Below are 18,774 nucleotides of genomic sequence, written 5' to 3'. Positions count from 1 at the left end.
CATAGTTCACTAATTAAACCATTGCTTACTTATTAGGTATTTTAAAAATCAAGGTTTTGTGATTTCATTAAGATTTAAGCATTTGTATCTTCTAGAGCAAATAAATAATATGAATTAGTTTCATAATTACAAACATCTCAGATACTGAAGTTTTTTCACTGAGTTTTGCTTGATTACTACTCTATATTATTCTGACTAGCACTGACTCATATTCCCTTTTCTATCTCCTCTCCCCAAAAAGGTTATATTTGAAAAAAGGATTTTAAAAAATTACTTGAGGTGGCACAGTGGATAGAGCACCGGCCCTGGATTCAGGAGCACCTGACTTCAAATCCGGCCTCAGACACTTCATACTTACTAGTTGTGTGACCCTGGGCAAGTCACTTAACCCCAATTGCCTCATCCCCCCCCCAAAATTTTTTTTTAAATTACTTGATTGTTACAATTGTGTAAAAAAATACCTTTATAACACTCTCTGAAACTCCCCAAGTAGTCCAAAATCAGAAGTCAACATTTAAAGCGAAGCACTCATTTAGTTGAGCCTTTAAAAATAATCATTCACAGATTTTATATATCAAAGCACACATTATACAATCTCTACATTAGACTTAGAAGTCTAAGGAAATAAAGTAACATCCTGTGTGCCATGATTGCTAATTTCTCTCTGTGTTCTACAGTCTTCTTTGTTACCCAGATATTAGTAGAGGGTACACTCCCTTTTCCCCAGTTTCTGCCTTTACTCATTCAATGAATGGATTGTTAATTCATTCACTTAATTTCCTTATCATAGAACATCTTATAAAATATCTCTCCTATATAAACAATACAAGGAATTAGTTCTAGAGTATAGCCATAACCTGGAAAAATACTAAAAAAGTAAAATACCTACGGAATCTCAAAACCCTGCTACAGGAAGAAAGCAAGCTACCTTTGTGTGCCTTATAATTGTAACTTGGTTTCCCCGCCCCCTCCACCCTGGCAGAATCATAAAGGCTTTGGACAAAACCAAAGAAATCCCAGGACCCTTGGTGTTACATTAGAATTCAAAGGTATGAACTGGGTAAATCCTGCAATGAAGTAGTCCTTGGGAATTCATTTTAATGATGACATAGCGGACTGTTACAAAGAAAAGAAATGTACTGCTAAGTTGCTTTTGATGCCTTTTCCCTACTCTGTTGGAAGTTGTTTTCACTGTATTTAAGGGTATCCGTGAGTTTGTATATCACTACGTATGAATGTGTGAGCATATTAAGCCTGCATCCACATGACACAACATATTCTGATGAAAACTGAAAAACTCTGCCAATCATTAGAATTCTGTTTGCTTGATGCAGAACATGGAAATAAAACATATTCTAGGGGAATGACCACTAATCTCAGAGTGAAGGGACTTGGGGTTCTGGTCCCACCTTTGCCACTGAGTCATTGTAGGCCCCTTGGAAAATCACTTTAGTCCATGTGGACATTGGTTTTTTCACAAGTAAGAAGTATGCTTTAAATTATCTTTAGTTTCCTTCTAGTTCTAAAATGCTATGTAACTGAAATGTAGAAATGTGTGATTGAACTGTCACTCAGTCACTAAGCATTAAGTGCCTATAATGTGCCCTAAAGGAGCTTATATTACAATGGGAGAGATGACATGTAAATAACTAGACCACACTCCTTTGGCAATCTTTGGTCTATGGACTCCTCAAAACGATATCTTTAAATTTATTAGATAAAATACACTGGATTATAAGGAAATCCAGTTATGTCAAAACACAATCATCAAAAAAGAAATTCACTGAACCCAAGTTAAGTACTTGTAATAGTATACATAAGATACATAAAGTAGTTGGAAGGCACTCTGGTAGGAGAAAATACCACCTTAATTATGTTTCTTTTCCTTTCTCCCCACACATTTTTTGAGTACTAAATTAATAATTTTTCTTCTTTTTTCCTCTACTATTCAATAAGATCATTGCTTTGGGAACATTACATCAGTCAAGGCAATATAAACTCATGAGACTGTTATTTTATGGTTAAAGTATCATAATGCCAATCTAAAACTTGTCCTGAAAGTATGCAGTTACCTTCAGTTGTTTCTTTTGCACTATTTCTTTCTTTAAAATAATTCAAGATGTAAAGTATCAGTCCTTTGCAGTCTTTGCTGCCTGAAATGCATTTGATCCTCACTCTGCCTTTCAGAATTTTTTCCTTTCTCCAAAAACTCATCTCCCACAAAAATTTAGTTGCAGTCCCAGCCAAACCCCCACCCCCAATAAGACTTTGTATTTCTTTTGTATATATTTTGTTTTTTATCTAATGTATGTGTTGTTTCCTCCTAATAGAATATAAACCGTGAAGGAAATGACTTTTTTTTTTTACTTTGTTATCTCCTTCACTTAGCACCATGCCTATCATCACATAGTAGGCACTTAATAAATAAATGCTTTTGGAATGAATGAATGAGTAAATGGTTCCTACATCTCTAAAGGAGGTGTTGTTTCTATAGCTTGGAGGGGAATCTATCTGGAGTTAAATCTTTATGTGACCATGGCACCTTCTGATGGATACATGCATGTAACATGGCTGAAACTAAATTCATCTCTCCTCTTTCAAACAACATCTCTTTTCCAATTTTGTTGCTTTGTTCATTAGAACTACAATTCTTCCAGTTAGCCACACTTGAAAACTTGAAATAATTTTCTGATTCATCCCTCTGATTTGTTATATGTGCCCAGTCAGTTTTCCAATTTTGTTGATTTTTTTTCTTTTCTCTGGCATCCCATTCTTTTCTTTCCATTTTCATCACTATTACCTCCATTGAGGCACTAATCCCATTGTGCCTGAGCATTTGAACAGTTGCCTCAATATCCGCCCTTACTCTATTCCCTTCAAATCTCAACTTTATCCTTCAAGTCTCTGCCATGCTTATTTTCTTAAGTTCCACTTTCATCATGGTGCTCCCCAGATCACACTTTCCATAGGTATTCACTTTCTATTAAATAAAATTATAGTTTCATAGGATCATAGCATTAGATTTGGAAGGGACCTTAGAGGCTATTGCGTTCAACCTCCTCATTTTACAGATGAGGAAATGGAGGGTGAGAGAGAGGTTAAGTGAGTAGTTCAGGTTCACATGGCTCTTAAATGTGTGAGGAAGGATTTGAATGAAGTTCTTCCTCACTCAAAGAGGAATGTTCTATCCACTGTCCCATGTAAGTCCTTGGTCTAAGTCCCTTGTAACCTGGCTTCAACCTACTTAATTCAACTGTATATTTTCAATTAATCCACACTCTTTCCTCTAATCATGATGGTACAAGGAACACACTTGATCAGTCCAACCTCCTCATTGGGTCTTTGCTTACATAGAATGCCTCCTTTCTGCTACTCAAATCCTACCCATTCTTCAAGGCCCAGGAAATCTTCAGTTATCTCCCTGTTCTATGAATTCCTATTACACTTACATTCTGTGCTACACAACTTGGAACCTAATTATGTAGCATATAGTGTCAGGTTAGCATTTCTTATATTTGTTTTGTCTCCCTAACTGGACAGAAAGCTCTTGGAGAGGGGGCAGCTAGGTGGCACAGTGGATAAAGCACCGGCCCTGGATTCAGGAGGACCTGAGTTCAAATGCAGCCTCAGATGCTTGACACTTACTAGCTGTGTGACCCTGGGCAAGGCACTTAACCCCCATTGCCCACCAAAAAAAAAAAAAAAGATTGTTGTGAGAAAGATCTTAGAGAGCAAAGGCCATGCCATCCTTTGGTATTTTATAAAATGTATACCTCAAGGAATACCTTTTGACTGATTAGAAATTAGCATCGTCATTGTTTTGTGGATATGTACTCTCCTTATTTCATTGGAACTCTGAAGAATAAAAGAACTACATAAATTAGATTTTCTACATCAATTTTCTTCCTTTTTACTGTGAATCTGAAGGGTTGTACCATAAATCAAGGTCACAATTGTGCATCAGTAGCCAAAAAAAAAATTAGCTAGAGGTGCTGTAGCCACATCTGTTGGAAATCCAGAAGTGAGAGAGATGTGGCTGCAGCACCACGACAGTTCCAGAGTCCTGACGTCTGGTAAGTGCTTTAAACTTTGACTGGCCCTGAGACTGGGCAGGTGGAGGTGGACTGAGAAGGGCTGCTATAAGGCCTCAATGCCCCCAAGTGATTTTGCGTCTCGACCCCTACCAGACTCTCCCAGCTCAGCTTCCACCATCCCTATCAAAGTTTCAAGCACTTACCTGATGCTAGGACTTTGGAGCTCCAGGAGAACTGTAGCCAACTCTATCTCACTTCTAGCTGGGCATTTAGACACAGCTGCAGGCCCTGCTCCAGTATCACGGCTCACAGCACTGTACTCATAGTGATGTCAGCTGCCAAAACTGAAAATATTTAAGCTTTACTGTGTTGGAAATATGCCAAGTAATATTCACAATTAAGTGATATTTTCAATATTAATAGCACCGTTTCAGCAACTTACCATTTGGGTAGGGGGTTTCACAGAGAGTTAGAAATTCAACAATTGGGTGATCCATTTCAAGAACCGTGATGGATTTTCCATGCATGATGGTCAAACTTGGTCTTCTACAAGCTTTGTCATAGGCCAGTCCACCAGAAAAGATTATGAATGGTTCGCTACACAGGAAAAAAAGGAGCCAGTTAAGATGGTAGAGTCTTTTAAGATGCCACCTACTCGTTCATGGTGCCAGTCCTAAGGAAGATAAAGGACAGCCTACACAAAGTTATTTGATGGAAACCAAAAGGCCCCCTGGCCTAGTAACATCCCCCCATGAGCCTTGCTTTGGTGCTTCCTTCTCCTACCTGGTTTGAAACTGAAATTTCTACCACTAGAATCACAGATACGTAGGACAACAAAGGTAATAGCAATGCTGATTCTAGAAGGGTGAATAGTGAGAAGGAAAAATACCACAGAAAGCAAATTTATCTTAATTCACAGTTTTTTAGGCTTATCTCTACTGATTCAACTGTTTCAACTAAATCTTCAAATTTCCATTAGGTTGCTAGAAATTATATTGACTCAGTCAAACAATGAAATGTAAACAGGATGTTTTAGATTGCTTAAAATTTGCATGACAGTTTATGATTTTCCATTTTTCTTTTTCCACGCAATGTTAATGCAGGATTGTATATGGTGTATATGTTTGCATTTTTGCACATACACAAAATAATAAAGAAAAATAAACTGAACATCAAATAGCAACTTTTTTTAGCTGGCACTATAAGCTCAATTTCCTTTTTTGTAAAGCTGGCTATTTTTCAGTAACAATTTTTGTGTGTGCGATATATCAACTTTCAGGATATTTTTAGCAATTCTCTAAAGAATTTCTTTAAAAAATTTTTTTTTTGGTTTCTCTAAAGAATTTCATTTCATTCCACTTATTCAACTTGAGTATTCACTTACTACCTCTGGAGACTACTGTAATTAGTAGTAGGTTAATTTCATTCTTCAGAATGTTTTTCAATCTATTTCATGGTGTAGACATTACCATACCAATACTGAGGAACAGCTGTTACTCCTATTAACTTTTTATAAAGTAAAAAGCCTTTATTAAGATCTTGTTATAGCATCAGGAAAACTGTCTATGTCCCTTTTAATTTGTCATACTACTGGTGCCAGCTTATGTATTTAATTTAAAGAAGAGAAAGAATCACCCTAATTTACTGTTTGAATTTTGTACTAAGCAATAAGATGTATTTCAATGAATGCTGATTAGCTAACTGATGGATTTTAAAACACCAAATTAAGAATGAAGATAATTTTTTGGAAGCTTTTATTTAGATAATTCATATTTTTAAAAAGTCAGGAAGATTTGGTTTCAAGTCCTATCTCTTACATGCATTGAGAAAATACAGTTGGCAAGTCACTTAACTTTTCAGTGTTTCAGGCAACTATCTAGTACCATAAATTGGAAAGCAGGCACTGATTTGCCCTGGGAAAGAGTTTCCTCACCAGGGGTTCCTTAACCCAAAGAAATCATAGAAATCATAGTTCCAAAAACAAGATACCACAACAGTACAAACACTAGTCACCCAGAAATGAGAACAGAACACCGTAAGAGCCTCCATAGAGTGGTTTAGAAGTTCAGTAGAAGTTGTAGTTATTGTTGTTTGTCCTTTGATTTTGAAGAGGACCATGACATTGGGGTGATGTCATGACTTGCAGTCAATTGGATTTAAGGGAGGGCTGTACAAAGTCACCAGCCTCACTCTCTCCTACAGAGCCATCTGGGTCCAGTAGCAATACACACACAAACATGTCAGGATAACTGGAGATGGCCTTGGAATTTTTTAAATAGGCAATAAGGGTTAAGTGACTTGCCTAGGTTCACACAACTAGTAAGTGGTTGAGGTCAGATTTAAAGTTAGGTCCTTCCAACTTCAGAGCCAGTGCTTTATCCACTGTGCCATCTAGCTGCCCCCAGTAGAAGAAATAAAGTAAGATGGAATTAAGATGTAAAATATGTCTCTCAGAGAAGAATGAAAAAAGACAAATGAGTATCAACTGCCTAGAAGAAATAGTAGAAAATCTTACTAAAACACTGGACAATGAAAAATTGTGGCAAATTGAAGTAAAAATGCAGAGAAGGAAAAAAACAACAATGGAACAAAATCAAATAACAACAAAAATCGAAAGACTATAAGACTTTGGTAAGTACAATCTGGAATAGGGCTGGACAAAGGGAGTAGGTAGTATGAAAGGACAGAAAATGGGAAAAGTTTTTTTTTAATAAAAAATGCTACAAATACCTAAATGTTGATTTATGTATTGTTGTACATCACATTTATCTGTTTTAATGTTTTTTCCAGATCTTTGGTTTTTTAAAGTCATGTTATTATAATCAATGTATATATTATTTTAGGTTCTACTTTTCTTATACGCCATCAGTTAACATTAGTCTTGCCACATGGTTCCTCATATTCATGAATAAGGAACAATAAAAATTCTATTACCTTAATTTAGCACAGTTTGTTCAGCTTCCAATCATTGGACACCTAGGGTTTTTGGTTGGTTGGTTTTTACAATTTCTGTCTAACACATACATGAATGCTGCTATAGGAATCTTCGTATATATGAGACATCCTTTACCAACCACTAATAACTAGTATGCAATAATCTAAAACAGCCTTTTAGCAAAAAGACATCTCTCCATGGTGACCTTGAGCCATTAATGACTGCTCTTTGGATCTGGGTCATCCAACCAGTTCTGAATTCACCTAACTATACTACCATCTGGTCCAGATCTTTGAGTCTTTTCTGAAAAGATAGCCGGAAAGACTTAGTTAAATACTTCGCGGGAATCTAGGCAAACTTTATAAAATTCTCCTCATCTACCTGTCTAGCAATGCTTACAAAAATGGAAATGAAGTTAGTTTGATAAAATCTATTCTTGATGAGGCTATGATGTTTTATGTTGTCATGTTTTCCTTTTCTAGATCTTCATGAACTAAGCTGTTAATACTTTCTAGAATTTTTCCAGGAACCAAATGAAAGTCACCAACCTACAGTGTTCTGCTTCCTTACCTTTTTGAGAACTGGAAAATTTGTCTTCCTCTCCTATGGAACTACATTTTTCTCTACAATTTTTCAAAAGATCACTGACAATAGCTTAGCAATCACTTTCTTATGCATGTTTTTCATACTCTTGCCTTTCATCTTGATTGCAATCCTGCCAAAAACATCCTGTCTCCCCTTGGACTATTCAAAGCTTATTTATCCTTCAAGATCCAGTTCAGGCCCCAGACCTCAGTGAAGTTTTTCCTTCATGATCCCAACATATTTTGATCTCTATCTTCATTTATTTTGTATTTATTATCTTTGCCACACATTTTTACCATTTTAAGATAAAATACTGATTCACATGGTATCATCTCAATCATATTTTCTTGTCTTCTTATCATAGGTCTTGTCTCTCAAAATATATTGTTACCTCCTTGTAGATAGTAGCTTACATCCTTTTATCTATTAGTACCCAGAATAACGTTAGGCATATAGTAAGTTGGGTGCTATTCAATATTTATTTATTGATTAATTTCTATAATCCACCTGTCACTAAGACATTCCTTGTCAGTTAGTAGTGTCTGGCACATAATAGATGCTTAATTGGTATTGGTTGAGTGTTATAATGAACTTATCTCATATTTATCTAAACTTATAAAATACTTTACAAGTATTGATAATATATCACAAAATAATCAATAATCGACATCCATTAATAACCATTCAGTGAGAATCAGATTAATATAGTGTGACCACATAACCAAAATGCTGGGAAATTATAGTTCAGTTAAAAATATATATTTATAATTTATTTACTTACATAAATGTTTTCTTTTTTTTTTTTCAGGGCAATGAGGATTAAGTGACTTGCCCAGGGTCACACAGCTAGTAAGTGTCAAGTATCTGAGGCTAGATTTGAATTCAGGTCCTCCTGAATCCAGGGCAGGTGTTTTATCCACTAAGGCACCTAGCTGCCCCCCATAAGTATTTTTTTACAACAACAAAAGCCTCTCTCTTGTTGGTTTTTATATCTTTGTGTCTTATATGTAATTCTCAACCCATCTTCCCTTTCTTTCCTTACCATAAACACAAATGCAAAAAACACATACCTGTTCCTACAGGTCTTGTACTCAACTTTAAGAATTGGTTTACAAGATTCAGGTTTTCTTCCATCTCTCTGACTTTTCCCTAAAGAAAGAAAAGGGTTTTATTAAATATTATTAAAAATTCTGCTAACCAGTGAAAGAAAATAAGAAATTAAAGACATATAATGAGAAGGTAATACTATAGTAATATGTTTGACAGAGGATTTTAGATTTGAAAGGGAACTTAGACATAATAGTAACCACACGCATAACAGGCTAAGTCTGCATACAGCTTCTGAAACAACTAATTATTGGTTTAAAAAAGCTGTCTTAAGATTTAACCAGGGGGCAGCTAGGTGGCACAGTGGATAAAGCACCGGCCCTGGATTCAGGAGGACTTGAGTTCCAATCTGACCTCAGACACTTGACACTTACTAGCTGTGTGACCCTGGGCAAGTCACTTAACCCCCACTGCCCCGAAAAAAAAAATTTAATCAAATTTGCTGTGTGGTATATCTAATTGTGCTTTTCATCTTATGGAAATGACATCAGTCTCACTGTCAGAGTGGCTAGGTGGTACAGTGGACTGAACATTGGGAATGGAGTCAGGAAGATCTGGGTTCAATCTGGCCTCAAACACTTGCTAGCCGTGTGACCTTGGATGCATCACTCAACCTCCATTTGCCTCAGTTTCTTCATCTGTAAAATGGGAATTATAATGGCATTTGCCTCCCAAGGTTTTGGTGAGTATCAAATGAGATAATAATTGTAAAGCACTTAGCACAGTGCTATTATTGTTATTATTAATTATTGTTATAATTAATTATTGTTAGCTATTATTGTTATTATTAATGTCATCTTTCAAGCTATATCATTGTAAGTGTTAAAGCAAAGATAGCAATCACAGAATTGGGAATTTTGACTATCCATAGACATACCTGGAATGACAATAAAGTTTCCAAAGTAATTACCTTATATAAAATATTAATATCTAACATCAATCCCTTGGAAGCTTTGGCATACAAAAGGAACCCAATTTTATAGAATTTCATGGGACAACTAAGTTACTACTTCATATTTGAACTTCATTAAAATGTAAACCTATTTATCAAAGTGAGCAGGAGTCTATTATTGTTGTTTTTTGTTTTTGTTTTTGTTTTTGCGGGGCAATGGGGGTTAAGTGACTTGCCAAGGGTCACACAGCTAGTAAGTGTCAAGTGTCTGAGGCCGGATTTGAACTCAGGTACTCCTGAATCCAGGGCCGGTGCTTTATCCACTTCGCCACCTAACCGCCCCTGGAATCTATTATTGTTAATCTTAAAGTAAACAAACAAAAGTTTGATGTAACCTGTATTTGCACAAAAGAATGGCTTTTGTGGGGTAAAAAAAAAATATGGAATGCTTTCCATGGCTTGTAAGGAAATGAACTGAAAAGCCACTGACAACATAGAAGGGGGCATAATATTGCTTTATTTGGCTTTATTCCTTTTGCTATACCTATATCTGAATGAAATATGTGGTAGTCAGTCAAATTTGGTATTTTTAAAAAATAAGTCCTCTTATATAACATCTTTCTCTCATCACAATCTGAAGGTAATTCTTGGTCCTTCTCAAAGGCTATACCACTGAAGTGCAAACTTTGGCAAGCCCTAATAAGTAAGAATGGCATCAAATACAGGCCCAGCAGTGGACTGTGTCTACTATATGAGGGTTAATTTAACTAAATTTGTAAAGGATCATCACCAAGAAGTTGGTCAGTATGAGAATAACTTAATTGACTTATCTATCTATCTAGGTAAAGCAACTTATTTACACTGATTTTGCACTGGTGGAGGGAGCATCCACTACACCTCTCTGCAGTTCCCATAAGACATTACAGGATCCATTTATTGGCCATCCTCTGAATCCCTGCTTCCTACTGCTCTTCTAGGCTTCCAGAACCCTTTTCTTGGGGACTAGCTCTCTATCATGGTCCATAAAGATCAGAATTACCTCTTTGGATCAGCGTGCCTCCATATTCCTGAATGACAATTTCATAATCAGGATAATCCAGCTTAGTTGAGCCTCATGCCAAGATTTCTATGGGTTCATTTTACCTTCTTCCGATTTCTACTGTGTGTTTTTTGAGGTGATGCTACTGCTGTTTTTCTACCATCCTGCTTCATGATGTTTTACAAATGAAGTTGTATTTGGGGGGGGGGCGGGGCAATGAGGGTTAAGTGACTTGCCCAGGGTCACACAGCTATTAAGTGTCAAGTGTCTAAGGCCAGATTTGAACTCAGTTACTCCTGAATCCAGGTTGGTGCTTTATCCACTGTGCCACCTAGCTGCCACCTGAAGTTATATTCTTTTTTTTTTTTTAAAGTGAGGCAATTGGGGTTAAGTGACTTGCCCAGGGTCACACAGCTAGTAAGTGTTAAGTGTTTGAGGCCACATTTGAACTCAGGTGCTCCTGACTCCAGGGCCCGTGCTCTATTCACTGCGCCACCTAGCTGCCCCCTGAAGTTGTATTCTTAATATTTCTCTTTACTGTTTTGTCTCTCTGCTTAGCAAGAAGATCAAGAATCTGCTAGCTGAGGTAGTTTCTGAATGCTTTGGGTTCCTTCACTGAGGCCTTCATTTAAACTCAAAAATGATGCTGTCTTACCTTTTATTCCTTTTGCATTTTTCAGTGTCAACAACTTGTTAAATAGATTGGGCTGGAAATATTATCATTGTTTGCAGTCTATTCTCATCTTTATCTTGCTGATCATTGGATAACAATCTCACTTTTAGTGTAAAAACATATTATTCTTAGCAGCCTCTGACACTTTTGGTGCCAGTGACACTGTGTAGGAGAAGACACTGAGGATCATTTTTTTTCATGTGCTCCCAAGGTCAAATCATCACTGAGTGGCCAACTTGCTGGTGATGAGCTTCTCTGTACTTATTTAGGCTGGTCCTTGGATAGTAGGCAGTCTATTGCTCAAAATAATAGAACTTGCCAGAGCTTACCCTCTGCCTTTGAGAATCAAGGGACATTTTACTATGATGACTGCATCCAGACAGACTTTTTTTGGGGGGGGGGTGTGTGAGGCAATTGGGGTTAGGTGACTTGCCCAGGGTCACACAGCTAGTAAGTGTTAAGTGTCTGAGGCTGGATTTGAACTCAGGTCCTCCTGAATCCAGGGCCAGTGCTCTATCCACTGCACCACCTAGCTGCCCCCCAGACAGACATTCTTACTACAAATAAAACCAGATGGCAAATAAACAGAAAGATGGCTAAATGGAAATTAAGCACTATGGCTCTGCTTGGGGGAATGAATAAAGGAGTTGGCAAAATTGTTTTCATCATGCAAAGACAAGGGACATCATGGGGCATTTGGTTATTTCACTTTGCAGCCTTCATCATGAGCACAAGTGTCATAAAGATAGTTCAACTGGTAAGCACCAACAACTGTTAAGAGGATGGTGAATTCAGGAATACAAAGTGTATAGAGCATATCTGAGACATCCATGGATCTGTGATCTTACTGATGCAGATATTCTTTCCAAAAGTACAGATTATAAGCCATCTATGTTTCACTTATTCATATCCTTTGACCATGGGCATAATACCGAACATGGTATGAACATGGTAGATGCTTTCTCTAGATATTTTGGTGCTGTGCGGACACATGTAGTAATGGCAAAAATGGAGAGTTTACAGACTATCCACTGGTCATCCTTCCCTTTTAGTCCATAACTAACCAATCTCCCTTTTTGGTCAGCTATATGTCCAATGTTCTTTATGCTGCTTTTCTGGTTCAATTCTGTTGGAAAAATGGTACAACCTACTCTACTCACATTTACTGTATTGTGGAGCACACAACTTTCACAATTAGGAACCCTGGGTATTCTTTGTTTTGTTTTGATTTTTGCAGGGCAATGAGGGTTAAGTGACTTGCCCAGGGTCATTCAGCTAGTAAGTGTCAAGTGTCTGAGGTACCTTGGTATTCTTTGATTCACAGTCAAATAATTTCAGTGAAAAACTATAGATGTAAAAATTGATGGTCTTTGTTTCATGAAGAAAAACTTGAGGACATTTAAAGAAATTACATAATTTCTCAAAAGCAACATAGTCCATCATGATGTTCTCATTTCCTGTAGACCTATTTCACTTAACTAATGAAGTGTTTGTCCAAGATATGTGCACTAGCCCAAAGAGATGTCTTTCCAACTATATATCACAGTCTAGACAATAGGCATTCTTCATCTAATTCAACTAGTACCACTGCATATCATATTAAATCTAGAATTACAATGGGATTCATAGAGTGTGGGTCTGACAATGTTGTTTAATATGAGATCTAGAAAAATTCTTGCCAACATCTTTATTACAGAACTCCCTTTACCACATGACCCTTCTGGCCACTATGGCCATTGATGTTTTTTTGTGAGGCAATTGGGTTTAAGTGACTTGCTCAGGGTCACATAGCTAGTAAGCATCAAGTGTCTGAGGCAGGATTTGAACTCAGGTCCTTCTGAATCCAGGGCCGTTGCTCTATCCACTGCACCACCTAGCTACCTCTGCCTTTGATTTTTTTTAAGCCCTGACTTTGCCCATCAAAATGTTGTGGAAGAAGACAGAACAGTGAAGTGGATGCCCTTGTTATATGTTGCTCAGGACTATAAACCTCCACTACACAATATTCTTAGATGCAATTTCCACCAATTCATACCCTGCTCTGATCAACCAAGGGGGTCTAAGTGGGAATGGGAAATGTGGAACTACAACTTCTTCCATCCTCCTCTGTTACACAAAGCAGGAGGAAAAAGACTATTGCTAATAAAAAAGGAGGAAGATCCATTGCCACAATCACCCTAGTCCTGGATTTGGTCTTTCTCTAGGACTGTGGGAATGAAGGACAGAAGAGTGAAATGGTTATCTCCCGATACATCCTATGCTGAATAGCATAGGAGATCTTCTTTATTACACAACTTTCAATCTGCCATTATCATTGATATTCCTGCCTGCTACTCTTCTGAGCTCTGGGGCTATACCTGAGAGGCATCTTCATACTATATTTCCAATTAGAACTTTGGGTTCAATTTGATCTGTAAACATTTCCATTTTTAGTACTACTTCTGTCTCATGGCTACCAGATTATTTCCTCCCCCCTCCCCCAATCTGTATAATTCAGAATTATCATTCATCTGAAAAACTAAGTACTCCTTTCCCCTACTATGGTCATTACCACAATTTTCATCTATATTCATCTCATGCCTACCTCCCCCTGGTCAATGCCATCCTTTGTCTTCTCCCAATTGCTTCCTCTGAAATATTCACTCTATAAAAGTCTCTTTCATCCTAGATTCTCTCTTTCTCTTTCCCCCATACTCATTCCATTTTGTTCTCAGGAAAACGTGGCTTTTTTCTGGAATATACTTCATTCCTTTTATTTCTTTTAAATAGTATTTTATTTTCCTCGATTACTTGCAAAACATTAGCATTCTTTTTTAAAAATTTGAGTTCCAAATTCTCTCCCTCCTTTACCCCCTCCTTGAGATGGGAAGCAATTTGATGTAGATTATATGTGTGCAATCATGCAAAGTATATTTCCATATTAGTCATGTTGTAAAAGAAAATATAGACCCACCCCCAAAACACCCCTAAAATAAAGTGAAAAAAGTATGCATCAATCTACATTCAGATTCCATCAGTTCTTTCTCTGGAAATAGATAGTATTTTTCATCATGAGTCCTTTGGAATTGTCTTGGATCATTGTATTTCTGAGAATAGCTAAGTGCATTCATAGTTGATCATCACTGTTGTTGTTTATCCTTTGTTCTTGAAGAGGACCATGATATCAGGAGGATCTCATGACTTGAAGTGAAATGGATTTAAGTGAGGGAGGGTTATACAAAGTCAGATTCACTCTCTCCTTTAGAGCCATCTGGGTCCAGTGGCAAAATATACATCAGGATGATTGGTTTGGCCCCAGATATTTGAGGCAATTGGGGTTAAATGACTTTCCCAGAGTCACATAGCTAGTAAGCATCAAGTGTCTGGGCTGGATTTGAACTCACATCCTCCTGACTCCAGAGCCAGTGCTCTATCCACTGGGCCACCTATCTGGCCCTAGTTACTTATCATACAATGTAGGATATGCCTCATTAAAAGCTATCCTCTTCAGTTAGTGCTAGTATCTCTTTTTCGCATGCCCTCTGACAAAATGGGTCAAGAAGAAGAGTTGGTATACTTAAGTCACTTTCTCCCTGGCCACTCCCTCCAATGCTGGCCATTTCTTTCATGTCCACAACAAACTGCACCAAGAAGAAAAGCTGGCACATTCTTTGGTCTTTACTGGTCTTCAAAATCAGTCCCTAAGTCTGCTGCCATTTTCCCCTTCTTTGAGATTCACTCCATCAAGCTATATAACCCTGTTTACATCCCTTTTTCTATCATCTATAAACTTTAAGTTCATTCTCCCTCCTTTCTTGATAAATTCTGTATGTGGATCAGCCTTCTTCTTTTCCCCAACCCTTGCCCTCATGCTTGATGATTTCAATATTCAAGTTAATGACCCTTTGAACACTAGCCTCTCAGTTCATCATTCTTTTTAACTACTGTAACTGATCCATCTCTACTGTATATCATCAGCCAGCTACAGGAGTGATCATACCTTAAACCTCACATCATTAAACAACATCTATTCACATGATCTTGTACTTGGAAATTCCTCTTACCTGTCATAATTTCCTAGCCTCCCATATTTCCTTTATTTCTTCATTTTTAAAAATTATGAATAAAAATCATCAATAAACATGAATGGTGACTATATAAAAACAAAAGAAGGAAATAATTGGTGGGGCAGCTAGGTGGCACAGTGGATAAAGCACCAGCCCTGGATTCAGGAGGACCTGAGTTCAAATCTGGCCCGAGACACTTGACACTTACTAGTTGTGTGACCCTGGGCAAGTCACTTCACCCTCATTGCCCCACAAAAAAATTGTAAAGAAACCTTGAGTTATTTATATACAGCCTTCAAAATATATAGTAAATTTAATAGGGTTGTACCAACATTGCCCTACTTGTCTGTACAATTCCTGAACTTTGTTCTACTCTCTTCTGTGTATTTTTAAATGTTCTATTAATATTCAATTCCTTTTTTATCACTATCACTCTTTCCCCTTAGTCTCTCCTCTCTCATATAAAAGCTCAACCTTATAACAAATACATTTTGTCGAGCACAAATTTATGTTACAATGGTCATGTCTGAAAATGTGTATCTCATGCTATATATACAGTCTGTCACACTTAAATCAAGAGGTGGGAAGAATGCTTCCTTACCTGCTGTCATAATTGGTCAATGCATTTATCAGAGTTCTTAAGTCTTTGTATTTACAACACTATGGCTACTATATAAACAGTTGTCCTGGTTCTGCTTACTTTACTCTGCATCAGTTTGGCGGTTTTTTGCCTTTTTTTGTGGGGCAATGAGGGTTAAGTAACTTGCCCAGGGTCACACAGCTAGTAAGTGTCAAGTGTCTGAGGCTGTATTTGAACTCAGGTCTTCCTGAATCCAGGTCCAATGCTCTATCCACTGCCCCACCTGGCTGCCCCCTGCATCAGTTTTTATAAGTCTGTGTCAAGTTTCTCTGAATCCAACCCTTTCATTATTTGTTATGGGACTACAATGTTCTATTCAATTCATACACCATCATTTGTTCAGCCACTTCCCAGTTGACAGGCACCCACTTAGTTTCCTGTTCTGTGATCTATATATGCAGGAAAATATTGATAGCAGCTTCTCCTAGTAACAAACAATTGGACACTGAGAGAGTGCTCATTATTTGGGGAATGACTGAAGAAATCATGGTGTAAGAATGTAATGGAATACTATTATCCTACAAAAAATGCTGAAGGAGATGTTTCAGGTATGAAGGAACAAGAATAATTTTTACAATAACAACTGTATGGTAAGGACAAACAATTTTGAAAGAATTATGAACTCTCATCACAATGATGACCAGCCACAACAGTAGAGGTCTTGTGATGAAACAAGTTACCCACCTCCTGACAGAGAGGTGAAGGATTCAGAGCATAGACTGAATAGCATTTGATCCAGTAGCTTCAGAGTCAAGAGACATTTGGATGTAACAGCAACAGGAATGAACAGTAACCAGGTACCATCAGCAGTTTCCTAGATATCTGTTAGTGCTGTTGGATCCTTATTTCCACTCCTTTTCCTAGGCTATAGATTTTGTGTTATGGCAACTCCAAAGCTAGTCAAGAGATATTTAGAAGTAACAGTGGATGTTCACCAGCATCTCTGAGGGAGTTGCTTTGTGTCAAAAATTCAGAGCCCTCCAACCCTTAGAATGGGTAAGTTTATTAGTTAAGACTCAATAGGGGAAAAACACATTAGCAAAAAGACTGAAGAAATAAGCAAGCAAAGGAAGATTCATAATCTAATGAAAAAGTACCATAGGTTAAAAGAATCCAGGATAAAACTCCAGAGGAGAATAATTCTACAATAATTCTAAGTAGTATCTTATAAAAGAGACAGAATTGACCCTAAGAACACCAAGACTACATGGAATTCCTAATAAAAAAAGACAACAAGCATTTATTAAGCACTTACACTGGGCTGAGCACTAGGGATACAAAGAAAAAGCACAATCCCTCCTCTGAAGAAGTCTGCATTCAAATAGGGAATTCTTGTTCTCTCTGTCTGTCTCTGTTCTTTTGTCTCTCTGTCTCTCTCTGTCTCTCTGTGTGTGTTTCCTTCTCTCCTTCCTCATGTGTGCATATATATGTATATGTGTGTATACACATATATTGCATATAAATACAATATACACATACACATATTACATATTATGCATATCGCTTTATAGAAGATAAATACCGAGATGATGGAAAGCAGCTTTAGAAGAGAAGGCACTAGCACCTGGGAGGTGGGAAGGCAGGAAAAGCTTTCAGCAAAATGTGACATGGACCAAATCTACAATATGTCATTTTCTAAGAGGTAGAAAAAAGTTAGGAAGAGCATTTGAAGCTGGGGCAAAGGGGCTCTCATTGAATGCAAAGGTATGGAGATGGGAAGTGAAGTGCCATGGATGAGAAACATCAAATAGGTCATTATGGCTCTGTGTGGAGGGGACTTATACACTAAAAGACAGGAAAGACTGAAAGGAATCAGGTTGTGATGAACTCTAAATACCAAGAAGAGGAGTTTATATTTGCTCCTAGAAATGATGGGAAGCCACTTGAGTGTATTGAGTGGATCTGGGTGGGGGGACGGTAATATGACCAGACCCAAAGTTGAGTAAATAACGTTAGCAGCTATATGGAGTTTGGGCTGGAGTGGAGAAGAGACTTGAGGCAGGGCATATAGTTAGAAGGGTATTGTAATAAGATACACAATAGGGGAATAAAGGTTTAAATGAGGGTGGTAGTTGCGGTAATGGAGAGAAGGGGGCATATGAGAGATGTGTTACAGAAAAAGAAATTCTGCAGCTGATTGGATATGAGGTAAATGACATAGAGGAGACAAAGATGATGATGCCAAGCTTGCTTATGTTTAGCATCTAGTGTTATAAAAGAGGAGATGTCAAGCTACCTAAAGCCATGCATTTGTGATGATACACACAATAGATAGGCATCGGATATCTCTGCACATGGGTAGTGATAGAGTCCTTGCCATTCAGGCCAGGTTTGTTTTTCCCTAACAAGCAGACAAGCGAACTTCAAGATTTTACTGATTCAGAAGGCTAGATCTTGAGAGCTTGCTGTAACTTGGGCACAAAACCACCAGCCCATGTGGGGATGAGGCCTTTCAGACTTCACTGATGACCTGCCAGCATTTGAGTCAACACACTGTTTCTGTTTCGACAAGAAGGGAGCTGTGTTTGCCTGAACCAGTGCTGTAGCCTTGATAAGTAGCCTTCCTAGTCTATTTTTAAGTTTAAAAAGAGCTGAATGTAATGTGGTCCACAATAGTTTCATCTCATTCTAATCCCAAGCCTGACCCTGAGCCACCAAACTGGATTGAATCAGGCTTGAGCTAGAAGATGGAAGATAAAACAATGGTCAAAAGCACAGAGAAAAGATATTGCTGAACGCTCTAAGAAACATGCACAAAAGCAATTTAGCAAAGACAGTTTTTTACTTATTAAAATGGATTAATGAATGGGTTTACATATTGCT

The 18,774-nt window shown here is 37.6% G+C and overlaps 1 protein-coding gene across 1 annotated transcript in view; it reads right to left on the bottom strand.

Annotated features, from left to right (window-relative positions):
* The window catches only part of STXBP5L (syntaxin binding protein 5L), a 421,799-nt gene that overhangs the window by 161,822 nt on the left and 241,203 nt on the right, over window positions 1-18,774 (bottom strand). The window contains 2 exon segments of the mRNA XM_043992879.1: window positions 4,477-4,631; window positions 8,625-8,703. Of these exon segments, the coding sequence (XP_043848814.1) occupies window positions 4,477-4,631; window positions 8,625-8,703 (234 nt within the window).

This window comes from Dromiciops gliroides, chromosome 3 (assembly GCF_019393635.1).
Source record: "Dromiciops gliroides isolate mDroGli1 chromosome 3, mDroGli1.pri, whole genome shotgun sequence".
NCBI classification, from domain to species: Eukaryota; Metazoa; Chordata; class Mammalia; order Microbiotheria; family Microbiotheriidae; genus Dromiciops; species Dromiciops gliroides.
The sequence above is the reverse complement of the archived record's forward strand: the minus strand, read 5'-3'. Positions and strand labels throughout refer to the sequence as shown.